The sequence below is a fragment of the Drosophila serrata genome, unplaced genomic scaffold (genome assembly GCF_035046125.1).
Source record: "Drosophila serrata isolate PLE 108 unplaced genomic scaffold, ASM3504612v1 contig_240, whole genome shotgun sequence".
NCBI lineage: Eukaryota > Metazoa > Arthropoda > Insecta > Diptera > Drosophilidae > Drosophila > Drosophila serrata.
In genome coordinates, this window is record NW_028257138.1 from 7,788,059 (window position 1) to 7,814,714 (window position 26,656).

The 26,656-nt window shown below is 43.7% G+C and overlaps 4 protein-coding genes across 7 annotated transcripts in view; 1 reads left to right on the forward strand and 3 right to left on the reverse strand.

Moving 5' to 3' along the window:
* Positions 1-26,656, reverse strand: part of LOC110183090 (uncharacterized) — a 193,718-nt gene that overhangs the window by 13,052 nt on the left and 154,010 nt on the right. The window contains exon 4 of the mRNA XM_086831028.1: positions 7,456-7,561. Coding sequence (XP_086687154.1) covers positions 7,510-7,561 — 52 coding nt within the window. The 3' untranslated portion in view covers positions 7,456-7,509. The remainder of the gene's footprint in view (positions 1-7,455; positions 7,562-26,656) is intronic.
* LOC110183100 (uncharacterized) lies at positions 2,410-3,429 on the reverse strand. Of its 2 annotated transcripts, none has more exons than XM_086830314.1 (2): positions 3,352-3,429; positions 2,410-3,294 (listed from the first exon to the last, which is right to left on the reverse strand). In XM_086830314.1, exons 1-2 carry the CDS (start codon positions 3,421-3,423, stop codon positions 2,410-2,412), a joined length of 957 nt encoding a protein of 318 aa, XP_086686440.1. In that variant the 5' UTR covers positions 3,424-3,429. The 2 variants fall into 2 exon arrangements, with proteins under 2 accessions (XP_086686440.1, XP_086686441.1); XM_086830315.1 differs by having other exon boundaries at positions 3,343-3,423.
* bchs (WD repeat and FYVE domain containing 3 bchs) lies at positions 7,540-25,022 on the forward strand. Of its 3 annotated transcripts, XM_020951274.2 has the most exons (17): positions 7,540-7,704; positions 9,062-9,388; positions 9,443-9,688; positions 12,011-12,365; positions 12,608-12,794; positions 12,852-14,180; positions 14,241-15,256; positions 15,308-15,887; positions 15,947-20,501; positions 20,555-20,658; positions 20,717-21,629; positions 21,683-21,860; positions 21,924-22,136; positions 22,203-22,307; positions 23,029-23,163; positions 23,221-23,335; positions 23,391-25,022. In XM_020951274.2, the coding sequence occupies exons 2-17, from the start codon at positions 9,095-9,097 to the stop codon at positions 23,554-23,556; spliced, it is 10,491 nt and encodes a 3,496-aa protein (XP_020806933.2). In that variant the 5' UTR covers positions 7,540-7,704; positions 9,062-9,094; the 3' UTR covers positions 23,557-25,022. The 3 variants fall into 3 exon arrangements, with proteins under 3 accessions (XP_020806933.2, XP_086687144.1, XP_086687143.1); XM_086831018.1 differs by lacking the exons at positions 7,540-7,704; positions 23,029-23,163; positions 23,221-23,335; positions 23,391-25,022 and adding an exon at positions 8,205-8,322 and having other exon boundaries at positions 21,924-22,355; XM_086831017.1 differs by lacking the exons at positions 7,540-7,704; positions 23,029-23,163; positions 23,221-23,335; positions 23,391-25,022 and adding an exon at positions 8,314-8,439 and having other exon boundaries at positions 21,924-22,355.
* On the reverse strand, positions 9,289-11,962 carry LOC147644030 (uncharacterized). Its single transcript, XM_086831024.1, has one exon. It carries the CDS (start codon positions 11,833-11,835, stop codon positions 10,606-10,608), a length of 1,230 nt encoding a protein of 409 aa, XP_086687150.1. The 5' UTR covers positions 11,836-11,962; the 3' UTR covers positions 9,289-10,605.

Consider the following 26,656-nt stretch of genomic DNA (forward strand, 5'->3'; position numbering starts at 1 on the left):
GAAACTTGTGAGGTATACAGATACATTTACAGGCTACAAATGACGTTTGTTTCATGTAATAATTTCACATCATAATGTATTTAAAATCTTGAATTAAAAGTAGTATTTCTATAGCAAACATTGCTCACTAACTTGAGTAAACTTGGTAGTTTTCCTCACAGGTGATTGGTATCTGAATGAATTGCATTATGTGGCACCTTGTCCCATGTTCTCTTCACCAACTTATCATTTGCAACTGACAATCTTCTAGAATTACTCAATTTCAGAGCAATGAAATGGAAGAGTCAGAGCTCTATCTGAGCTCAGAGCGAGCTGGCTTATCGATCGACCGGTATTGCGATTACCATAGCTTTGCTTCACAAAATTGTTTATTTATTTTGACACGTTCAGTTGCCGCTGGTCTTGTGGCTGAGTAAATGGAATAACAAAAAATTGCTCTCGTATTTCCGCCTGCCTGCCTTGCCCCTTTTTTGGGTCTTATTTATAGCTCTACTCCTCCTCCGAAGACCACTACTACCACCGTTGGCTACTGTCTGCCCCGATCTGTCTGTAATTTGTTTACGGCCACTGTGTTGCCTCGATTAGGAGACGGCGTTGACAGCTCCTCGGATGATGAAGTCTTTTGGAGGCGGCGGCGACATGTGTGGCACCAAGAGACTCCAGAGTCTTCAGTGTTTTGTTTGTTGTTTATCTGCCGCGTGGCAATCGGCAACATGCGGCGACAGCGGCACAGAACATGGTCGTATATAGATCTAAGATGTATAAGAACACTGGAAGCAAATACTAGAAAACACTATGCGAAAATTGTAAATTGGGAATATAGAACCTAGTTAATATATAGATATATATCTAACTTGTCAGAATCAAGCACCTTTCTTTTAAAAGTAACACAAAGCTAGCAGTTTTAGAGCAATATCATAAGACCTATGATGTCCAAGTGCCTATTATTTATAAAAGTACATCCATAAATTTAACAAATAATATTATTCTAACACATTTTAAAATTGTTCTTCGTAACTTGTAACAAACCCGATGAAAAACTATAGTAACCTAGAGGTTAATACACAAAGTACCCTACTTATGTCACTTATTTGATATAATTATTATATTATATTATTAGTTAACATAAAGATATAACATATATCTTACTTGTCAGAATCAAGCACCTTTCTTTTAAAAGTTAAAACAAGCCATTTTAGAGCTGGGTTTTTATTATAAGACTAAGGCTTATGATAACCAAATGCCTATTCTTTAGAAAAGTCCATCAATTAATGGTAAAATACTAATATTATAAAACATTTAAAAATTTTTCTTTGTAACTTCTAAGAAAAAGTAGAAAAACTATATTAACCAAAAGGTTGAGACACAAGGTACCCTATTATATATGTATGTCACTTATTGAATTTGTATATAGTTAAATAAAAACTAAATATAAAGAATATAATCCCATTAATTACTCCACAATAAGTAAATGTTTTTCTCCCTGTGTATACACATATATATATTTTGCCCTAATGATTCTGACCCTGAACGAATTTTGAAGTGGTTTCGGTTGCCTGCCTTTGGAAGACGTAAACATGTCCATAGTCCCATTCCGTATCCCGATCTGGCGGACTTTTGTAATTGCAACGAATGAGTTATAAATTTCTTGCCCAGTTGTTGCCACCACCGATGTCTGAGGGAGGGAAATATACCATAAAGTCAAAGATGAGGAGCGGTTTCTTTTTTATTTTTCGAGAAACCAAGTGAAATTGGTTGACAGATGACTGATGGGAGTCGACTGTGATAGATGAGCAGCGAGCACAGCGCCCAAGGTTGGTACAAATCCAAATATAAAATCAATTAACTGAGCTATCTAAAATAAAACGATTTCCATTGATATGAAACACAACAAAAAGGTGTTTCCTTACCCCCTTTGATGTGGCACCGCATTCTAGGATGTGACACTTTACAGCTGGCGATGGATATCCCCACCAGAACTCACAAAATAAATATTGACAGTGTAAATAAAACAGGGAAAATCTTAGGAAGGCAACGAAAATAAGGAAATCTTTATATGACAATTTTTTTGAGGAAATCAAAGTTTATAGAACTCATAACTAAGGCAAATAAGCATCAATTTTAATTCGGATAACTTTTCAATGTTAGATTTTTATAGGTAAGTAAAGCTGCATACTCAAATTAAAAATTTAAGCAAGTTAATTTTTTTTTAATTTTTGACACTTTTAAGGATGTAAAATGTTGAAAAAATGAAAAATTTTATTTTCTGCCTGAGATGGCTAGATCGATGCGGATTTTAATGCTGATCAAGAATATATATGATTTATGGGGTCGGAAATGATTGCTTCTTTGAGTAAAATTATATAAACGTGAAGGTAGGTATAAAAGGATTCATAAGAAATACTCCATTTAAACACTCAAAATGACAGTCTCTGCACCCATATCAATGGTGCTCCAACCCAATGCATTGGCCACCAGTTGCTGAATCTGACGCAAAGGAACTCCTGCCTTTTCCAGTTCATCTGTCAGTGAACGATACTCCTTCAGGGATCGCACATCCCGCAGAATCCGCCGGAACTTGGTGCTACGAATAAGGCGCACAGCATTCACCAATTCCGTATCGGAGGAGTAAAGTCTCAGATACATATCCCTCAAGGTGGCACGGGGTACAGCATCACGAAGATCCAAAAGCAGACCACGTATTCCCTGCCGACGATTGGGCAACTTACTGGTCGGTGGCTCCAAAGTGTGAATGTCGAGGAAGACCCTAACATACTCCACATAGTAGGCGGGATCCAGCTTGAGCTCCCGACAGATAAAGTCCTGCAGGGCCTGATGCTGTTTGGTGGCTCTCAACCGCTGCACTTCCTCCTTAAGACGATCACTTCTTAGGAGCTTAATCAAACCCCGCACCTGAGGATCCTCGACAGCGTTGGATAGGATGTTCTTCAACCGAGCAGCTGGTAAGAGGGGACGAGCCACCCGAATGAGATTGGTGAGACCACGTTCAGCGTTATTGGGACACTGATTGTTATCTTTGGACACTAAGACCTCCTCCACTGAAGCCTTGGTTGAAGTGGAATCAGTAGAAGGAACTTGCGTTGTCTCAGTTTGATCAGACACTTCCCTGGCAACACGCAAATGATCCTGCTCCTCCCAAACAGGCAGCCAATTGATTTTGTGGACATTCATTACTTCCTGATCGAGATCACTGGGCACCTCCAACTCAGGTAACTCATGAGAGCTAATGGGAAAGCCATTGTCGATTAAGGGGGTTGTGGAGTCAATAAGCTCCTGGAAATGGAAATTATTACCTCATCCCTACATCAATGATATTAAAGCCATTCCTACCTGTGACTCCTCCAAGGAGTTTCCTGCCACCAGAAGCAGGCAGCAACCGTAGATGGCCAGAAGTCGAATCATGATGAATTCAATTAGGGAACTGTGCTTATCTCCACAGAGAATTTCTCTTTTTATACCTTGGGCACATTATCTGATGTTTAACCATCTCATATTTGCTTGAAAATTTTGCGGGCAAACAAACTTGAAACCAGAGCGAAGAATCAACAAGAACGCATCACAATGAATCAACCCGAAAAAAAAGTGGAACGACCTTGACATCATGGGTGGGTGGGGGAGAAGCCTCATCAAGCTCAAGTAAGCTCATCAATCTTTCATATTGTGCCGTCATCGGAGCCGAATTGCATTGTAAAACACACTCAGCAGTATATATCCTGTTCTGTCGGGATTTGTTTTGAGCATTTTATTGACGTGACTTTTGCTTTGGATCGATTGTAATGCCCATAAAAATCATCAAGGCAACACCATCAACCAGCAATCATCGTGTAACACTTGAGTCTCTATTACATATATATATAACAATATATATATCTATACTTCTAAGCCAATTTTCAGTTGTTGTTAAATTTGCAAGTTAATCTCTTTGATGGCTCTTCGATGTCATTCGCACAATGGCCGGGTCGATTTATTGTCATGATCTGCTTTTATTATATTCCAAATTTAATGCATTAATCAACTTTGGATTAGGCGCCCTGAATAATGTGAATTTTATGAGGGCAAGTTCAGGGGTCTTCTTCGAGCCGTTTGAATAAATTTATTTAGGCAATTTTTATGACAATTTCAATTGATGTTCGATAAAAATTTGTAAAAAAGGAAACATTATAAGCTATAATCTATCCAATAACTGCCTCAATACAAGTAAAACTTATGCTTCAATAACTTATTTACCATCTAAAAAGTATACCAAATATTAAGGTATTCAAACTTAGCTTTCAAATCTGTATCTGAACTGAAAACCAGTCCTTAATAATCGTATTCCCCTCACGCCTAAACACGCGGTGAAGTCAGCAAGAATCTTGGCCTGGCCATAACGTAAACAATTCCCATCAATCCGATGGCCCGTTGAGATTTCCCTAGGCATTCCGAGTAGTATCAGATCCCCAAAACAAGTTAGTTGCCATATAAAATCCTTTATATCCCATAAAAATCTTCACCAAAACACAATCAAATGAAATTTTATGTTAATCCGCAAAGCGCCTTGGAACCGACGACGAGCTGAGGATAAAGTGTCTACCATCTCAATTTTTTTTGGGGCAACTTGCTCCCCAAAGCATGAATATTCATGCCAGAGTCCTTCGGGAGCGGAGGTGGGAAAGCCTGCTCCTGCCCAGGAGTCTTTGCCAATTCCGATACGCAAATGTTTCGCTCATTGTCAACAAGCGTCAGGGTTTTGGGGAACAAAGTGCTGAAACGGAAAATAAAACTTATTCCAGACCAAAAGTAAAGGGGGAAGCCTAATGAGTCCCACATGAATGCTGTGCAAATGATTTTTCGGGCTGACGCTTTTAAATTTGTTGGCGAAAGGATAACTAGGGGGAATCGGTTGCCAAAAACAAAAAAACAGGCAAAACCACAGCGAAAACAACAAGCGACGACGGCAAAATGAAAGATACGAAACTTCAGTCAAGGATATGGATACTACCCACCGTTCCAGTTTCATGGCTACATTTCTCTTATGAATAATCTGGGCTTTTAAGGGAATCGTGTCACTGAGAAAAAGTTAAGGTTCTAGATATAGAAATTTACTTTGTATTTGAAACTGACTTTTATATAGCATAGATTTATTTCTAGGTCAGTTTAATCATAATTAGTTAAGCTTCATATTTTGGTTTTCCTTTTTTTAAAGGAAAAGGTTTGTTGGACAATAAATATGTAAAATAAAAGTACTTAAGTTCTAAAATTTGTAAGAAACATTATTAAGAAATGGGGTGATGATAAAAGAAGTCCTTATAGGATTTTCCTGAATAAAATGAAGTTTATTTAGACAAAATAGTTCCTATCTTAGCAAGCATCTAAAAAGCTTTAGTTTTCCTCCTTTTCAGGTTACTTTATCACATTCAAAAGCTTTAGTTCCCCTTTTAAACAAACATTCATATATATTTCCAAGAGATTACAGGCTCTAGAAATTTCAGTAAAAGGGTTTCTTGCAGTGGCTTGCCATCAATCTGCCGGCTGGCTGAGTGTCGGAATATACCCCCTTCTTGGGGTCTGAAATATTGTTTCAATTGTTGTCAGTTTGTTGGTTGCCTATTTATAGCTGGAAACGAAAAATCCATTAGAATATTGCCGCAGACACAGCACAGGTCTTTGGCCGGCGCTCCCTTATTATTTTTTGGGGGCAGAGACTAAGAGGTGTGCAAAGTACCTGTCCAGGTGGGAGGCAAGGAGTGCCGGGCACATACACATAAAGAAGCATTTAGAAAGGGAATCGCCAGTGGTGGAGCATGGAGCAGCGGGTGGATATCAGCAGTCACGCAAGGGGCCAACGCCCAGGGCAGACAGGCTCGACAGTCATCGGGATAATCCTCCCCTGGAGTCCAGACAGCTGGGCAAACATTTAAGGCGCCACGCCCCACATTTCGGCACCCCTAATTGATTCAAAAATGTAATTCAATCTGCATTTCGTTTGGGAATCAGCCGGAATTGGTTTTGGCTCCTCTGAAATTGGGACATGGACGTGAGCTGCATTCGATTGCCTTGTCAATCCAATCCAATAAAGGCTCTCTCCATCATACGGATCAACACATCGAGTTGCATCATTATCAAAACAAGAGCACACGAGCATCGAGTGCACAATCAACATGTTAATAATATTGTTGACATAACTGACTAATATCTCTGTGGATGCTGACAATTAGGACATTGCCGAGTGCGAATGCAAATATTAAACGAGCCCCGCAGGCAGATGCATTGTGTCCGACAGAGAATTTTCACATATTGATATATCGGTCGAGGCAATTTCTGGGATCATTAGCCGCAATGCACTCCCGAAATGTACAATTTATGGCTCGAAATGAAAGATGGGGGTAATCGATGGACAATTAATTATATTCTGTTGATTTAGTGAAACCATAATAGGCTTTTTAGATGGAGAAGATAGACATAATGTTTAAATTTATGAGTTGATTAAGTTGGGATTTTTGTAAAAGAGAATACGATGATTAATTTTGATAGTTTAAATATGAATTAAACAATAATTTGCAGCACTGGCTTAGCTTAAAGCTCTCAACATTGCCACTCTGCATTCCTCAACCAGTTCCTTTTGTAAAGGAAACCCAAACTTTAGATTATGCAAATTGCTGGGGCACAAGTTTGTTTAATTATTCTCGCAAATTATGCATGGCTTAATGTCTGTGTAGTCGATTTGTAGATATCAACATTGTCTGGTCAGGAATTTATGCCCAGAAATGCCAAAACACAATCACAGAAGGGGGACCAAGGGCAACCGTATGTTGTCAATTACAAATTCAGCACTTGTGCCTCCAATTAAAATGAGTTGATTGAAATAATGAACCATTATTGTGGCCTGCATCTATGAAATACAATTAAGTTCAAGCGCAGTCCGATGGTCAGTATTTAAAGAAACCATTAAAGCTTTAAGGGGAATTCAAATATTGAATTACGCCCAATTTTGCAATTTAATTTTGTGATAATATTACTTAACTTGTTTAAAAAAGGCTTCAAATGTTACCTAATTATATAAAACACTCGGTTTGATACACCCAATAGTTTAAAAACCCTCTAAATATTATAATAATATTTTAAAAATTTGATCTAAATTAAAAAAAAAATCATTATAAAATTTAGAACGAAAGATTTGAAACGATAAATTTACAATATTCTCCTAAGTTGTCAGTAAAATCAAATTGTGTTATCAGGAACCGCTCACATTTAAATTCAAAGACTAATCCGCCGATTTCCCCTTCGTAGCAACCCTAAAATTCGTTACTGACCAACACTAAATACAGTGGTGGTAAACAGCTGAAGAAACATCAATGTTTTAAAATCAGGGAAAATATTTGTTTTACTTTAAAATCCATTAATTGAAAAAATAGATCAATTTACATACTAATGTAGATTTAATGTTTCACTTACCCTTTTTACTAAAGTTGCAAGAACATCGATAGTCTCAATATATCGATGTCGCCATTAATGCTTCCACCTCCAAGCAGCTGATCCCTTCCGATGACGTTGCCCAACACTAAAAGAACAAAAAGAGAGGAGGAAAGTACGAAAATCGTTTAAATTTTTCACTCGCGAAACAAGATGTAAAACTAGTGAAATTCGCAGCCCAATTAGTGAGAAAATACGCTGCAAGCACAATGCAAGCGACGAACAGTGAAAGTAAGTGACGAAACCGCGAAAAAAGCATGAAAACTGCCTGTGAAAATGTTCAAATTTTGGTCCATGGTGCTGGAAAAAGTTAGTGGGGGAGGGCGACGGGCAGAGAGCGAGAGCTGCGCGAGAGAGGAAGAAAAATCAATAAAATTGTCGTGGAAGCGCGATTGAGTGGAGCAAAACAAATAACACCGACGAATGTGTGAGCAAAGCGGACAGCAGGAAAGGAAACAACAGAGCGGCCGTTAGCTGCCCCAAATGTGTTGGCGGAAAAAAAGAGAGAGAGAGAGAAAGGGGAGCTCTTGAAAACGGAGTTGAAGTAAACAAACAAGTGCGCATTAAGTAAACCTCGAACAGCTGTCCCGTTCATGGAAAAAGCAAACACATAAATAAATGCAAATAATATGCAGTTGTTGGTGTTGGCGCCCACACTTCCTGTGCACCCACACACACCACACACACCACACACCCAAGGCAACGCTCGCTCGTTCATTCACTCCCCGAATTAAGAAAGTAAATACTCGTATGTAATACAACGAAGGCACTTTATTAAACCATGACTCACCTCCAGCGACCGCTAATTAGACAGCGGCAGCCGTGGAAATAGAATAGCTGCGAAAACAAGTAATAACGCTAACTACTGCAGCAATATGTGCGAAACTGGGATTTGTGAGCCACTTAAACAACTCAATTGACGGTGTTGTGATTGTGTTGGTGCCGTGAACGAACGCGAATGGAAGTGTAAATGCTAAATTAATACCCGAAAATGCACAATTAATTCCCTACACTTAACTGGGGAAAATCCAGAGTGGAATTTGAGCTGATTTCGCATTTTTAACACATTTTAACATTGTTTTAGGGGTGCATTTTTTTACTCTTCCTGTATTTGGTTATTTATTTAACTTTGTGTGAATTTTAAGGTAGAAATTCACACATTTTATTTAGATTAATTGATCTAAAAGATGTTGCACAAATTGTTAATATAATAGGTTTTTATGCACTTACTTTGGCCATTTGAAATTTTCCCATAATTAAGCCAAAAATTTCTCAATTTTAATTCGGAATACTGTTCTGTGTTACTTTTTATAAGGCTTACAAATCTACATACAAAAATTCAACATTTAAAAAATTAAACATTTTCTTGAATTTTTGACCATTTTAACGATTTAAAAATTTTGACAAAATTCATTAAACAAATTTTTTTCTCCAAACATAGCTAGATCAACTCGGCTTTTGATGCTGATCAAGAATATATATAATTTATAGGGTCGAAAATGACTTCTTAACCGCTTTTGATACTCAATATTCTAAGGCAACTCTATATTTGCTTTCTAATGATTCATAAACATTATCTCCATTGCAGACTAAGGACATCGCAAATCAAACACACACAGAGATGAATGTGATGCGCAAACTGCGCGGCGCTGCCGGAGCAGGAAGTGTCGGAGGCTCTTCCGCCGCCAACAATGGCACTCCCATCGGAGGAACCAGATCCGCCACAGATTCCGGTTCCTCGACAGGCGCCAATGGAAGGGCAGGAGCTGGAGAGGAAGCGCTGCTGGATGCTCGCATTCAGATGAGCTTGAGTACACTTAAGAAGCTATTCAATGAATACACTCATCCAAAGGAACCTCTAAGCGAGCAGGAACGCGATGGAAAACTTTACGAGATGCTGCCCCTCTTCTGCAAGGTAAGTGAGTTGCTTTATCAGATCAGGATTGTAATTAACAACTTCTATTTGCAGGTTTTCAGTAGCTGTCCGGCTAACGACATGAGTGAAAAGTTCTGGGACGTGGTCGCCTTCTGCCAGCAGGTCTCACGTCTAATGGTCAGCGAGATCCGGAAACGAGCCTCCAACCAGAGCACAGAGGCTGCATCCATAGCGATCGTCAAGTTTCTGGAGGTGGAGACCACGGAGGAAACTAGCAGCGGCTGGATGCTACTTGCCACGCTTAATTTGCTGGCCAACGGAGACGTATCGCTAATACAGGTATAAAGAATATGTATGCCATTTATAAAACCGATGTCTGGTCCCCATTTGTATATTATTATTGTGAGCCATTTCGCTGAGAGATTCAGAATAAGGCTGGTTCGAAGAACTTGAAGAGAAACGTTGTATATTTTTCATGGAAAAGCTTCAAGCTATTCAACACTATGAAAATAACTAATACGTAGCAGAGAATAGCAACACAGAATAGATGTTCTTAGAGTTTAGAGAATAAACAATGAGAAATCAAAGTTTACAGACTCATAACTAAGCCAAAAAAGCATTATTTTTTAATCGGAAAACTTCCATAGTTTTTATTAGGTTAATAAAACTGCTTACTCAATTTAGAAATTTTAAAATGCTAAATTTTTATCAATTTTTTTTACAATTTTAACGATTTTACCCCTTATACAATTTTGAAAAAATTAAACTTTTTTTTCTGCCTAAGATGGCTATATTGACGTGGCTGTTTATGCTGATCAAAAATATATATGATTTATACGGTCGGAAATGACTCCTTTATGGTCTTAGAAGCTTCTGACTGAAATTATAGGGTATATTAAGCCCAAGAATAATGAAAGCCCCAGTCGACAACTTTGAAGGGTATTATTTGCTTTATGATACGCTGTTTCATATATGTCTGAAGGCATTTGTAAAGTTGTTTACTTGAGCAGTCTGTCTTGCGCAATAAGCATTTTTTCGCAAACTGTAACATAAACCTCAATGGAAATTCTTATCAATCTGTGTATTTAAAAAATTTTATAATTGTTTGTCCAAAAATTACTGTAACATAGTTTGTGCTACATTTAACAAGTAAATAATTTTATAAGTAATGACGATTAACGAAACATATTCAAGTTCTTCAGATTTCTTCAGATAATTAAGTGTATTTATGTAACATGCAAAGACTTCACTTAGTTCTAGTCCTCTGGTTTTTCGGGAGACTCTTCGCCTCCTCGTTTTTTACCTTTAGTCTTTCTTTTGAAAGATTTAGATTTAAGCTTGGCAGGGCTAGTCCTTGGCGAAGACTGGGCTTCTCCTTCCTTTTCTTCTTCATTATTAGAATCACGAAAGCGTACACTTGAGTCACGGTATGACTTTCGATCTTCCTTGGGTGCCTCATCATCATCTTCCTCCAAATTCTTGCTCAGAATGCGCGAACTCTGTTCTACCAACAAAATCTCCGACTTTTCCCTGTTTTCGGGATCATCCCAGACGGACGTACTGCGTCTTCCTTTGTGATCCACCACTGGGGGTCTATCAATGGCATCGCTGCTGTCCTGAGTACTGCGATCCTCGATCTGAGCCCACAAGCTGGAGGAGTCGCTGGGACCACGCCAATCGGAGGGATCTTTGCGTCTCTTGGCACGACCCTCTTCTGCGTCGACTGTCAATTCCTCGGATTCACTAGAGTCACTGGTGGTTATTGACGGCGTGGACATGAAACTCTCATCGCTCTCGATGGCAGTCACCGTGCATATCTTCCTACGAACATTTCCCAAAATTATTAACAGGCGTTGCAAACCACCCGGATCCTCCATGTCTGGGATCTGCAAACGCAAGGGCTGAGAGTGGGCCAGATTGAAGTAAAAGAGGCTGTGGCGACACAGGAAGTTGTCGACTGGCCTGGAGAGCACATAGAGTCCGGCACGGGTTCCCGTCCCAATAAGCTCTTTGGCGTTTTCACGTCCCAAGGCCTGAAGCCGCCATTCTCCCGGCTCCAGGCGCACCAGAATGTCAATGACGTGGAACATATGCATCAGATACATGGTGCCAGTGAGCAGAGATGCTATGCTCTGTTCCTTGCAGTGCGCAAAGTGTGGATGCGACATGTACTCAAGGATATCTTTGATGCGGGCCAAATGTGGATCCTCCATGGCGGTCCGCATTATCAGAAGGGCGCAAAAGTAATGGAAGATCACGGCACTGGCCGTTAGCAGCAGTTGACTGGAGAGCACGGTAGCCGGAGAAAGAAGCAACCGAAATGCTCCTAAAGCGGCAATCATAACGTAAGACGTGAATGTGGCGCAGTAAATGAGGACGTGAGGAAGTGGCTCCACCAGATAAAGCGATCCCCTTATGTGGTAGAACATGCACATGCTGCCCATTGCTACCTCGATCAGCTTGAAGAAAAACCAAACCTGGTTCATCTTGAAAGTAAATTAATCTCTGTTTAGAGATTATACTTCCGAACAGCCGAGTTATAAGCCTATGGTTACTTTATCAAGGATTGGGGAAACTATCGGGACTCTGAACTTGGCTCTGGACTTTTACTATCTATTCCCTCTTATAAATCAAAACTAATTCCAATGTTTATCTTTTCAGGTTATGACTGCGGCCGCAGTTCCCTCAACGCTGGTTAAGTGCCTGTACCTGTTCTTTGATCTACCCATCGTCGAGGACGATGAGCCTGCGGCGGATGGTGGAACAGTGAGCGATTTTAATGCCCAAGAGCGACGCACTCTGCTGCAGAAGGTGTTTGTCCAATTACTGGTGAAACTATGCTCGTACCCCTATCCCGCCGAGGAGCTGGCTCGGATGGACGATCTGACGCTGCTCTTTTCGGCAATAACATCGCCGTGTCCTATTCACAACATTGTCTGGCGCAAAAATGCAGCCGAAATTCTGACCACCATATCGAGACACGGCTTGACCGATGCCGTAGTTAGCTATATACATTGTGAGTAATCATTTTTAGATTCTATATAAATTAAATACAATATGCAAATCAATGGGAATTCATACCTGCTTTTGTGCATTCATTATAATATGAATATATTAAGTGATCTAATTTCACTTGGATGCTCGTGAGTCACTTATTAAAAATCATTGCATATATGTATGTATCTATAAAAATATACTTTACGTATATTGGTAACTCGTTAAACCTTTAATAATATAATTTTCTTTATTTTTTTAAAGCCAAGGGCTGCATGGCGCTATGCGTGGACAATATGCAGCGTCTGACGTTCGGTAATCCACTGGAAATCGTCGAAATGTTCGTCACCGTGTTCTGTTTCCTCAAGGACTCTAGTCAGGTATCCCAGATACTAATGGACGACTTTCGGGCTTCCCAAGGCTATGTATTCCTCAGCGATTTTCTGCTAAAGTAAGAACTATACACATGTCTTCTTGATTAATTTCTAACCGGCAAAATCACTTCCAGGTTCGACAATAACCGTAGCCAATCGCTGGAGATTCAGGCGGCCATCCGGAATCTTGTCCTGATGATCTCATCGCTGTGCATGTGCGGCTTCTATGAACTGCGTCCACCGGCGGCTCAGTTCAACACCGGTTTCAAGCTGCAAAACTTTCAGCTGCCACAGGCCACCTCCCGGGAAACGTGTGTCCGGAATGTGTACGCCTTCCAAGTGCTGCAGAACGTGTTTCTTAAGTCGACCACGCCGGCGCTGTGCTGCACCATCCTGGATGCTATCTCGCGGGTGTATCACTCGGAGAATGCCAATTACTTTATTCTGGAGTCGGAGCACACGCTCAGCTCCTTCGCGGAACGCATCCACCTAAAGAGCCCACAGATCCAGGAGAAGTTCTACGACCTGCTGGAGTTTATAGTCTTCCAGCTGAACTTTGTGCCCTGCAAGGAGCTGATCAGTCTATCGCTGCTACTCAAGCACAACCAGTCGACAGCCTGCAGCATCCTTTGTCTAAAGACACTGCTAAACATTCTGCGTCACAACAGTGTATTTAAAGATGTCTATCGCGAGGTGGGAATCCTGGAGATCTTTGTGGGGTGCCTCACACGCTATGCCACCCACGTAATGCAGATCACCAAGGGCGATGAGTCGCTGGTAGTGGAGCAGTCTGCCGACCAACAGGAGGTGGATGAATTGGACACACTGGGCAAGCTCGTTCTGGAAGCTCTAACCATGTTGCTGGGTGGAGGAGCTAACAACAATGCGCAGCTTTTCCGCGAGTACAACGGGGCCAAGTGTGTCCACGAGCTGGTTAAGTTCAAGCACTGCCGTCCGCAGGCTCTAGGCATAGTGCGAGAGCTAATTCTGTCGGCCGGCGGAGACGATGATATGTTGCACGTACTCTCACTTATGCACAGTGTCAGCCCGCTGCAGGTGGAGTTCAAAATCCAGATACTCAACATGCTACTCGGCTGCCTCAAGGATTCGCATCGCACGCGGACCGTGTTTCGCAAGGTTGGTGGCTTTGTGTACCTCACCAGTGTCTTTGTGTCTCTGGATGGCAGCATGGCTCAGCCGCAGCCGGGCATTCCACAGCAGGATCTCATTCTGCTACTGCAGATCGTCTGCCAGACGCTGGCCACAGCCATGCGCTTTGAGCCGGCCAATGCCAAGTTTTTCCATCAGGAGATTAGCAGTAGCTCCCTCTGCGATACGCTCCGTCTGCTGGGTTGCTTTGGAGGATCGTCTGCACTGCAGGACTTCACGGGCGCCTACGAGCCGCAGCAGTCATTGCTCAAGTATTACCACGAGATCTTCAGCGGAGACATTCTGAGCGTCAGGTAACTTTGGGTTATATATTTTTAGGACTGCATATTAACCCCATCCTTACTTATCCGTAGCTTCTCGGAGGACGTTCCCTATCCGCTGTCCTATGTGTGCATCGTCTTTCGGCTGCTGTACAGCATTGCCCTGGATAACTTCGAGGCTCCGAATCTAAGCGGCATAATAACGCTCTTCAGTGAGCCTCCAGCACACTCGCGTTCACCGAGCAAGGAACTGGCAACGCCGGCCCATCCCAGTCAGCTGAATCTTACGCAGCCAAGTCCCGAGCCGCGCATTGTACATCCAGGCGTGGTGCTGTGCATGCTCCAACTGCTGCCCGCTGTTGAACTGGACTCAGCTCCTCTGCAGGCAGTGCAACTGCAGGTCTACCTCAGCGAGATTATCAAGTCACTGGTTCGAAGCGAACGTAACCAACAGATTATGTGTGACCACGGGCTGGCCGAGAAGCTGCTCAAACTGACGCGACGGGCACTGGCCGAGGAATCACATCCACTGCACGTGCCCATGCAATACATTCTGGAGCGTTTGGCCGCACAGGCACTGCAGCCGACCGAACTGCGACAGTTTCTACGGCTGGGTGAACCACTCTCGTGTGCGGATATCGATCTGCAGCAACCATACAAGCAGGGAGGACCTGTCCCACTGACACGCATCAAGACACTGGTCTCCATGACTACGCCACGGGATTTCCGAGCACACGGTTCGAGCACGTTGCCTCCGTTTGTGGAGCTGGATATGTCCGCCGAGGGATTCGGTTGCCTCTATCTGCCATCGTTGGCACCTCAGGCCACGGCCACCGCTGGCGGAACCATTGATGCCAACACCATTGGCGGAATCGGAGCCGGCGATCGGATTTTCCCACCACAAACTGGTCTCACCTACTCCACTTGGTTTTGCGTTGAGAAGTTCTCGGATCCAAAGACAGATCCACATTGTGTGCGGCTCCTAACGCTGGTGCGGACCATTCACAATCCGCGCGAGGAGAACCTGGCATGTCTGTCCATTTTGCTATCGGCTCGGGACAAGGCTATTGTTGTGTCTACGCAGGAAACGCTGGTCACGCCCAGAAAAAGTGAGTTTAAAATGTACAATTTGGGAAACACTATTCACACATTCTTTACAGGCATCGGTGACTGGGAACCGGAGGGTTCGGATGATGGCATTGCTCGCATCTGGTGTCCCGATCTGCTGCACGAGGGTCAGTGGCACAACCTGGTCGTCGTACTCAATCGGGCCGTTCTAAAGAACTCCAGTTTATCACTCTACTTGGACGGAGTTCCCATGCACACCCAGAAGTTGCACTACATCGCTCAGCATCCGGGAGCGAGTAGCGCTAACCTGACGTCAGCCACCCAGATCTTTGGCTACATTGGCACTCCGCCCATCTGGCGACGGTACTCGCGTCTGTGCTGGAAGCAGGGCGTGTGCCACCTCCTAGAGGATGTGCTGGCCCAGCAGACGGTGCAAACGATTTACCAGTTGGGACCACACTACATGGGCTCACTACAGGCTCCACAGCTGGGAAAGCAGTCGGAACCGTTGGCTCCTCTGGTGCCCGAGGATCGTGTCCTGTTGGGTCTCAACGCCAAGGCGGTGTCTAAGCTTACGCTGGTCAAGATCCGCAAGGTGTACAGTCGGGCGGACAACAAGAGTATCGCCAAACAGTTGAACATGAACTCTCATGAGAATGCCACTCCCATCAAGTAAGTAAACCATAAAAGCATTCAAAAATCCAGCTAGTAAACCCTTTATGTTTCTCCAGAATTCTGCACAACTCAGCCGGACATCTGGCTGGAGCTGGTCGATCTCTCGGTGGCGTGGTCGTAGGATACCTGGGCGTGCGGGTGTTCAGTCCTCACCCGGTCTCAGCCATGATCGACACCGTTGGCGGTTGCAACGTGCTCCTTGGCATCATTGCCATGGCCCAGGACGTGGAGTCCTTGTACGCCGGCGTAAAGGCTCTAACCTGCGTGGTTCGCAGCAATCGTGCCGCCCAGGCAGAGATGGACAGAAAGCGCTGCTACCAGACACTGGGCATGTTCTTTAAGAAGAAGAAACACCTCCTCAACTCGCACATTCTGCACCTGACGTTCGGCCTGGTGGGAACGGTAAACAGCCAGGATATGTCGGCCATTCCCAATGTGACTGCGTTCCAAGATCTTTTGTGTGATTTGGAGATTTGGCATAATGCACCGAACGGCCTGTTGCGGTCCCTGCTGGAGCATTTGCTAGAACTGGTGGTGGAGTCCAGCGATAAGAAGCAGAACGTAAAGATTATGCGGGATCTGCAGTTACTGGTGAAGCTGCTGCACATAATCACACAAATCCAAGACCACTCGACGCGTGAGATACTCTTCAGTCTTCTGGAGACGCTCCTGGGCGGACAACCGCGTCACACGGATCTGCTTCTGTTTGGCCAGTATGTGGCTGCCAAGCTACCACGCGCCCAGGACGGCGGCTTAGAGGCTTCCGTGCTCCTGCCCAGTATGAAGAATCCAAGTGACGACCAGGACGGTGGCGTGGCTCAGAATATATACCTCCGGAACCGCTGCCTCTCCCTGCTGCACGGCCTGCTCTTTACACCCCGGAACACAGTAAACTATGTTATCTGCGATGACATCTCCAAGACCCTGGGCATGGACTGGCTGCTGCTCTTCATGCAGCCGCACGTCCACTTCACCACCGTCATCATCGCTGTACGCATCTTGGTGGTGGTCTGCGCCAACGAGAGCTTCCTGGTGCGCTTCCGGGAGGCGAATCACAACGGTGGCTATTTGCGGTTCACGGAGATGGTGTCCCAGCGCAAGATGGGACTTGGAGCACAGCAGCTCAACCAGCGACCGACCAATGGCACTGGCACAGTCATCGTAGCCACGCCGCAAAACACCATACAGCACCTGCCCACGCAGATAGCCGGTGAAGTGCGAGCTGCAGCCTTAAATATACCAGGCTTTCAGCTTCTCGAATGGCTAATGCAGCATCACCTGGATGTGCCTGAGCTGTATTTCCTGGTGACCGCACTGATCATGGGACAGCCTGTCAAAGTGCTCGCCACCGAACACACCAAGTTCGACCTCGACCGGGTATGGTCATTCCTCTGGGGTGCTCCCGTCTCGGCCAACACGCAACTGCCCAAGCTCAACGTCTGTCCCGAGGGCGTGTGTGTCCTGCTGGCCATGGTGCGCGGCATTGTGCATGGCGGTGAGTGTGCACCCTGGCTACACAGTCATCCGGAGACCATCATCCAGTTGCTGTTCAGCCTGTACCAGAATCTCAGCGATTTTGCGCCCGTGATGATGGCAGGGGATGTGGTCACTTCCCTCGTTGCAGTTCTGTTTCCGCCGACCTCGAGATCTGCAGACTCGGAGCCAAATAGCGGAGCCTCCACGCCAACGGATGGTACAGGAAGCAGCTTTGTACTGCCGCCGCCGGAAAGTCTGCATGGAGCACAGCAGCCGCAGCCAAAGTTGACCGCTCATCCGGTTTGCAAATGCATCATCGATTTCCTGCGCGTCATCGTGGTGGATTCGCTCGGTCTGAATATGCAGGGCAAGGCTACGCCAGTCATTGATCTCGTCTTGGATGCAGCTCCAGATACGGCAGAACTTCCGCTGCAGGTGCAGTATCAGACGCAGATCATCATCGCCCTGATGGACCACCTGCTGGCCGCGGATGTGCTGGTGGGTGAGCAGGCTGCGCTTCCGCTGGTTCCTCTCCTGCAGAGCCAGACTCAGCATATTGCGCCGAATGTCTTCTACCTGACTGCACGCATCGTGGACAAGCTGTGGCAGGGCTGCCTCGCCCGTAATCCGCACGACATCTTTGACTTTGTCATCAAACTGATTGCGCAGGCCAAACGCCGCTCCTCGTCGCTCTCGCTGGAGCACCTGCATCACTCGCTCAACCGCAGCATCCTCTTTCTGCTCTCCCGCCCCACCGATGACTCGCGGACCGACCAGGTGAGTGTGCTGGAGGCGCTGCACAAGATCATCCAGCATCGTCTGCTCATCTTCGGAGCCGGAAACCACGAACTGGAGTTTATCGGCTGCCTCACCTACTGCCTGATGCAGCTGACGGCCGACATGAAGATCATCCTAGAGCCGGCCACAAGTCGGAATACCACTTGGCACGTCAATCCGCAAACGGAGACAACGGAGCCTAAGGACGAGGATCTCAACCAGCTGCAGGGACGCAACCTGATCGTAGGTGCCGCCTTTCGCGTGTGGGAGGAGCTTTACGTGTGCAAAAAGCCCGCCATCGAGGAGGTATTCAAGGTTTCCCTTACACCACCACCGGCAAACTCCAAGGCACCCGATCTTCAGACCACACGGGAGCAGGTAATGGAGCTGGCCTCCAAGCTGTGGTTCAACTATGTCGAGGCGGAACGCAAGGCCTCCTACCGCATGCCCTGGGAGCTGCACACCCAGATTCAGTCGAAGATCCAGAAGGTCACCGGTGGCCTCTCGCGTCTGACCAGCCGGACAAAGGCCAAGAAGGAGGAGCTAGTGCGTACCAAGTCGACAATGAGCCGCGAGGCTGCCTACGAGTCTACCGGCATCCATGTGCAGCTTGTAAAGGATTTACTCGAACTGCGGACGAAGCAATACCAGCAAATGATGCAGCATACCCAGCGTTATGTCTACCAGGACTGGGTCCAGTCGGAGACGGAGCTAACCCGTGAGCGGGGTCTGTGGGGCCCAGCCGGAAGCTGTTCGCTGGACAAGTGGATCCTGGACACCACCGAGGGCCCCCACCGCATGCGGAAAAAGACAATGCGCAACGATGTCTTCTACCTGCACTATCCGTACCGTCCGGAACTGGAGCTGGCGGATAATCGTCAGCTGAAGTACAAGGTAGCCTCCAGTTTGGACAGCAAGACATATGCACTGCACGGCCAGCAGCAGCCCCGCATCCTGGCCGAGGCGGCGTCGGATCAGCATTCGATGCATCAGCAGAGCTCACTGGAGGCAGTACATCCACATCGATTGGAGGCCAGTAGCTCCACATCAACACCCCCGCCGCCTATTTCTCCCAAACTGGTGGGTCACGGATCGACTCCTTATCCCCAGGAATCGATTGATGGAAACGCCCCAGAGGATGACGAGGAGGAGGAGGATACATCCATGACAAGTGACAATGAGACGTTCCTGCGGCTTCTGGAGGAGCAAGAGAAGATCAGCTTCATGTTCCGCTGTGCAAGAGTCCAGGGACTGGACACTTTCGAGGGCCTGCTGCTCTTTGGCAAGGAACATTGTTACATTGTGGATGGTTTTACGCTTCTGAAGAATCGTGAGATTCGGGACATTGACACACTGCCTCCGGGAGCCTATGAGCCCATCATTCCCAATTCCGGTGGCACCTCCTCGACCACTTCGCGGGCCGTGAGCCACAAGCTGCGACAGTGCTCAAAGTTCGCCTACGAAGAGATTCGGGAGGTGCACAAGCGTCGCTACCTGCTGCAGCCCATCGCTCTGGAGGTATTCTCCGAAGACGGACGCAACTATCTGCTAAGCTTTCCGCGCAAGGTTCGTAACAAGGTGAACCAGCGTTTCCTGGCGCTGGCCACCGCACTGAACGACAACGCCCAGCAATCGGTGGCGGGACAAAAGCGAACGGCAAGCGTGGAGCAGACGGCAGGGATTTTCAGCGGCCTGATCGGTGAGACTTCGGTGACGCAGCGATGGGTGCGCGGAGAGATCTCCAACTTCCAGTACCTCATGCACCTGAACACGCTGGCCGGGCGCAGCTACAACGACCTGATGCAATACCCCGTATTCCCCTGGATCCTGGCTGATTACGACTCGGAGGATCTGGATCTCACCAATCCGAAGACTTTCCGTGACTTCTCACGTCCCATGGGCGCCCAGGCCGAGGAGCGTTTGGAGCAGTTCCAGAAGCGATTCAAGGAATGGGATGATCCACATGGAGAGACACCGCCCTATCACTACGGCACTCACTACAGCTCTGCGATGATTGTATGCTCCTATCTAGTACGCTTGGAGCCCTTCTCGCAGCCCTTCCTCAAGCTGCAGGGCGGGCACTTTGACCTGGCGGATCGTATGTTCCACAGCATCAAGGAGGCCTGGCTGTCGGCCTCCAAACTCAACATGGCTGACGTTAAGGAGCTCATCCCGGAGTTCTTCTACCTTCCCGAGTTCTTGAGCAACTTCAACAGCTTCGATCTGGGCACCAAGCAGAACGGAGAGACCCTCAATCATGTCATCCTGCCGCCTTGGGCCAAGCAGGATCCAAGGGAGTTCATCCGCCTGCACAGGAGCGCGCTGGAGTGCGACTACGTTAGTCAGCACTTGCATTTGGTAAGCCAGAGCCTGTTCTTTGTTTGAATTTCTTCTAACTCACTTTTTTCCAGTGGATCGACTTGATCTTTGGCTGCAAACAACAGGGACCAGCTGCGGTGGATTCTGTCAATGTGTTCCACCATCTCTTCTACGAGGGAAACGTGGATATTTACAAGTACGTTGAACCTAATTTCTCTATAAACAAGCTTATAATCATTGAATTCCTCGCTTAGCATTGACGATCCGCTCAAGAAAAACGCCACCATTGGCTTCATCAACAACTTTGGCCAGATCCCAAAGCAGCTCTTTAAGAAGGCACATCCCGCCAAGAAAATGGGCAGCTCACGCCATTCGGCGCTCATTGATCCCACGGCTCTGATACAGGGCAACAGCACAGTGCTCCAAACCGATCGCCTCTTCTTCCACAATCTTGACAATCTCAAGCCCAGTCTGCAACCCATCAAGGAGCTGAAGGGCCCCGTTGGGCAAATCCTGCAGCCGGACAAGACCGTATTTGCCGTTGAGCAGAACAAGGTTATGATGCCGCCGTCGTACACAAAGTACATTGCCTGGGGCTTTGCCGATCACTCCCTCCGGGTGGGGCTATACGACACCGATCGAGCGTCATTCGTGTCCGAGGCGGCGGCCCAGAACTCGGGTGAGATCCTGACCTGTGCCTGTCCCAATGCCAAAATGATTGTCACGGCTGGCACCAGTTCGGTGGTGACCATCTGGAAGTTCGACGCGAACCGCAAGAGTCTTAGTGTGAAGCATTCGCTGCATGGACACACGGATGCCGTAACCTGTCTGGCGGCCAGCGCCGCTTACAATGTCATTGTATCCGGATCGAGAGATGGTACTGCCATAGTCTGGGACATGACACGCTTCACCTTTGTGCGACAGCTGCGTGGACATGCAGGCGTTGTGGCTGCCGTGGCCATTAACGAACTCACTGGGGAGATTGCCACCTGCTCGGCTACTTGGCTTCACGTGTGGTCCATCAATGGCGATGCCCTGGCCATGGTCAACACCTGCGTGGGCAGTGCAGATCGCATGCAACAGATCCTTTGCGTGGCCTTCTCCCAGATCCGTGAATGGGACCAACAGAACGTGGTCATAACGGGCTCCACCGATGGCGTAGTGAGGGTAAGTGTTTAGCGAGCTAATATGAACAGTCTAAAATATATTCTTCCTTGCAGATGTGGTCTTTGGAGCACACACAGGTTCCCATTGATCGTAAACTGAAGCGAGGAGTTGAGGTCAACTCCCAGGATAAACCTGACTCGGCCTCCTTAGACAGCAAGGACAATAAGGACGAAAAAATGAGCATATTTAAGCAAATCAAGAGCCTATCGCAGCCAGAGGAAGAAGAGCAAGGTTCGTTGATAGAATTTCGTTATTTTTCTTCAAAATCCTTAACCAATATTCCTGCCTTTGTAGAAATTGTGAAATCCGCTTCGGAAAGTAGCATTTCAGAGGCCTCTCAGCACAGCAAGGAGTCGAGCAAATCAGCGGAGGCAGGTGCCAAGGCGGACGAGCCGGTGGTTGAACGACGGAATAGCTCCATTTCAGGAGCCAAGTCTTTCCATGAGATGAAATCGGCCACAGTAGAAGCACCCGGATGCAGCGGCTCAGATCCCAAGAGCAATGAGGGTAATGATTAATGGTTTAATGTATTGTGGATTATTTACTAACATTATTTCTCTATTAACGAATTAGATGAACATGCCATCAGACCGAGCAAATCGGATACAAGCCTAACCGATGGATTTGTTGTTATAGACAATGATAGGCATCACCGAGGTGATCAAGTGCTAAGAAAAGGTAGGATGAATTCCAAAAAACCGATGAGTATAAACAAAGATAATACAACTTTTCCTTAGTTTTTCTAGTTTACAATTTAATTATGGGATCGTATCGAATATTGATCATAACTAACTTTAAAGAATTCGACAGTCTTTCAAAATATATCGATATTTTTATATAGACATTTTTTTGCCAAATCAAAATTTAAATGAAAATTAATGAAAATTAATTAATTTTTGACTTAGTTATGAGGTTATAACTAAGTCAAGGGGAGGTTATAACTAAGTCAAAAATTCATTAATTTTCATTCGGAAAGCTGCCTTATGTTGGTTTTTATTAGGGTAATAAAACTGCGTTCTCAATTTAGAAACTTAAAAAATTCTAATTTTCATCAATTTTTTTGGTGACAATTTTAACAATTTAAACCCTTATAAAAATTGGGAAAAATTAAAAAATTTTGATTTGTGTTTGAGATGGCTAGATTGATTCGCCTAATCACGCTGATCAAGAATATATATGATTCATAGGGTCGGAAACGATTCCTTCACTGCTTTTTAAGCTTCTCACTGAAATTATAATGCTAAATATCGACGTAAATTCAATATATCTCGAAAACCAATCTAATGTTCAAAATTTTAAATACAAAAACTTCCGGAAAACAATATTGTGTTTGTTTAAACTATTAAAAGTTTTAAGATCTGATTATCCAATGAGTTTAATTAAATTTTTCTATACTCAGGTTTCCGTTGGCAACGTCAATTAATGTTCCGCTCAAAATTGACAATGCATACGGCATACGATCGGAAGGATAATGCAGAGCCTGCTAGCATTACAGCACTCACCGTGTCCAAGGATCACAAGATTCTTTATGTTGGTAAGTAATGAATAATATACTATAATGTTGCAAACATTAATTTATATCAATTTAAAGGCGATGCCCGTGGTCGTATCTTTTCGTGGAGCGTTACGGAACAACCGGGTCGAGGAGTGGCTGACCATTGGCTGAAAGACGAGGGAGCTGATCAGTGTGTCAAGTGTCATGTCAAGTAAGTTGCTTATAATATACAAAGAAAATCATGTTTGACTATTTATATTTCTCAGATTCACGCTCTATGAGAGGAAGCATCATTGCCGAAACTGTGGACAAGTGTTCTGCAACAAGTGCAGCCGGTTCGAGTCGGAGATCTCTCGCCTTCGCATCCTGAAGCCAGTTAGGGTGTGCCAGGCTTGCTATAGCCAACTGCGAACGAATTCCTTTGACAATTAGGGGAAGAGCAGCTTGGAGATGCGTTTATGTGTAACAGAAAAAGACGTTAGGGACTTTTAATTAACTTATTTAATGCAATTGTATTTTAAATTCTCTGTTTTATATATTTTTTAACCAAATCAAGTTGAGCTAATTTCAACCAAAGGCTGTTATATGATTTTATATTTTATTAAACATAAGTTAATCGAATTTTTTTACACACAACCAAGTTGCAATATAATTTAATGCTTATTTATATTTTATACACCGAATAAAAACCAATTAACGTTGCTTATTCACCCGCAAGCATTGACAATTTCTAGTTATGTAAAACAAAACACTATAAATATTGTGTAATTAATGGTAGAACCTCGATGCATGTAAGAGAATCGCTGCTTACCCATACGGCCAGCGCACAAAACTAACAAATATCGTAATCGAAGCTTAATGTTTCCCCCAGCGAAACCATCCGCTGAAACAATAAATGAACACACCAAGCACCGCCAGTTATATCAATTACAAAATAAACTCGAAACACTTTTATAGAAAATAAAGACAGCCAGTTTACAATATGAGAAGAGCCTGGCAAATTTTGCAGGATCGGATACGAACACGTTTTAGCACACAACACAGAAACCTCACACTGAACTCTACAAAATAAATACTTCTAATGGCATGTAGATTATCTCAGCATTACTTTCAAACGCAAAGTAATAAAAGCAATTACAAAAAATATTCTATAAATGAGTCCCTAAATGTGTAAGCAATCTTTCAAATTGCTGAGGCAAATAATACAATAAATGTTTAGCCATTCTCTCGATGATGATGTTCTATATAATTCCGAAGAAACATTCAGTCTACTTCAGTGTTGTGGCCTCTAAAGCATTCACTTCCTTCCATCGACTTATTCAAATAGTGTAAATATAAAAGACAAATAATAAAAAATGCATAACAATTAGACAATGAATTTAGATAAATAAATATGTAGAGATTGTAGAGAAAGCATTAACAAAAAAATTTGGTATTTTGTAGAGAATCTACATGTTGCATTGATAATAATTTACAAATATTATGTACTTGTGGCAGTTAATATACATTTATATAATATAGTCTCCCGTCTATTCTGTCGAAAACCGAACTCTATCGAAAGACTTGAGCATCACCGAAGCCCCAAAGACACTCTACGAACATTTCAATGAACTATACCCATGCAGCTAAAAGACTTCAAATATTACATTTCACATAAAGAGGAAGGGAGGAAAAATCCTAGCCACTTAAGTCCAATACGAATGAACACCACACACCAAAAACATAAGAGCAACCTATACCTAATAAATAATAACCTATATATATTACCAAAAAGAATTATATGAATATAAATACAAGAAATATATATTTACTGTTAGTTTGTGAGATACAAAACATTAATATGGCGACAAGCAAAATGGGCAAAATACAATTTAATAAAATGAACTATGTTAACTGAATTTGGCGTTTTTAATGGGATGAAAGGGGTTCATGGTAAGTAACTATGATCAGTAAGTATCAATGATCATTATGTAATTTTGATCAGTAAGTATCTATAAGTAGTAAGTAAATCTTAACAGTAAGTATCTATGACCATTAATTAACTCTGAATAGTAAGTATAAAAGAACGTTAAGTAACTCTGATCAGTAAGTATCTATGAGCAGCAAGTAACTCTGAACAGTAAGTATTTATGACCAGATACTAACTTTGAACACTAATAAACAATGACTTGCAACTTTTGTAACAGAACATATTTCTGAGACTTGGCCGGCAGAACACACTTCGTTCCGGGGATGTTAGAACAAGTTGGGAATCATATGATATGAAGATTACCTATAAACAGTAAGTATCTATGACCAGTAATTAACTCGGAACAGTAAGTATTTATGACCAGTAATTAACTATGATCAGTAAGTATCAATGAAGGTTAGGTAACTCTGATCAGTAAGTATCTATGAGCAACAAGTAACTCTGAACAGTAAGTACGTACTAACTTTTAACACCAATAAACAATGACTTGCAAGTTGCAACTTTTGAAAACTTTAAAACGGAACAAGAAGAAGAACAAAAATAATTGTGTTTGCTACGGTGCTTAAGTACACTGGTTGAGAAGCGCAGAGGAGGACACTTTATTAAGAGAGAGTAAATGCGAGGAATGTATTATTTTTGAGAGAGAGTACAAGAGAGCAAACACAGTTTGGTTTTTTGAGAAACGTAGGGAAAGTCTCAATTTTTATATATATGTGATAATTCCGTAAAATTGATCAAAAATATAACATACTGACCCTTGGTTTTTGTTCTTTTTTATACCCTTGCAGGGTATTATAATTTCAGTCAGAAGTTTGCAACGCACTGAATGGGAAACTATAACTTTTACAGTTTTTAACATTGCTTAATTTGATTCAAAACTATCTTTTATTATTATAGAATTTCGTTTTTAGTTTGGAATACTATATGATATAACTACCAGCGAAACGGTTGTTAAATGTAAAGCATCAGTGAGTATCTTTCAACAGTAAGTAATTATGATCAGTAATTAACTATGAGCAATAAGTATCTATGGCCAGTAAGTATCTATGATCAGTAATTACCTATGAGCAGTAAGTAACTCTGAACAGCAAATATCTATGACCAGTAAGTATGTATCTATGATCAGATACTAACTTTGAACACTAATAAACAATGACTTGCAACTTTTGTAACACAACACATTTCTGATACTTGGCCGGCAGCAGTCACTTCGTTCCTAGGAAGTTAAAACCAGTTGGGAATCATGTGCACACATGCGCGAGATTTGTTTTGGAACAAATTTAAGAGCAAACAATTTAAATAAAACTATGGAGTTATTCTTCTCTATAATTTTACTAGTATATAAGTCGGAGCATGTCGAATCGGTGCACTTGTTAATTACTAAAATAATTGGAATCTTATCAAATAAATCCATTTTTTTGTATAAAAGGTAAGATCTAAAATTACCTAAATATTCTGTTGTAAATAAGTAAATAATTTTTATTATCCAACTAATTTTTTCATTTCATATTCTTTGTACAATAAACCATTTAAAATGGAAAAAATATTTTAAAAGTATCTTTC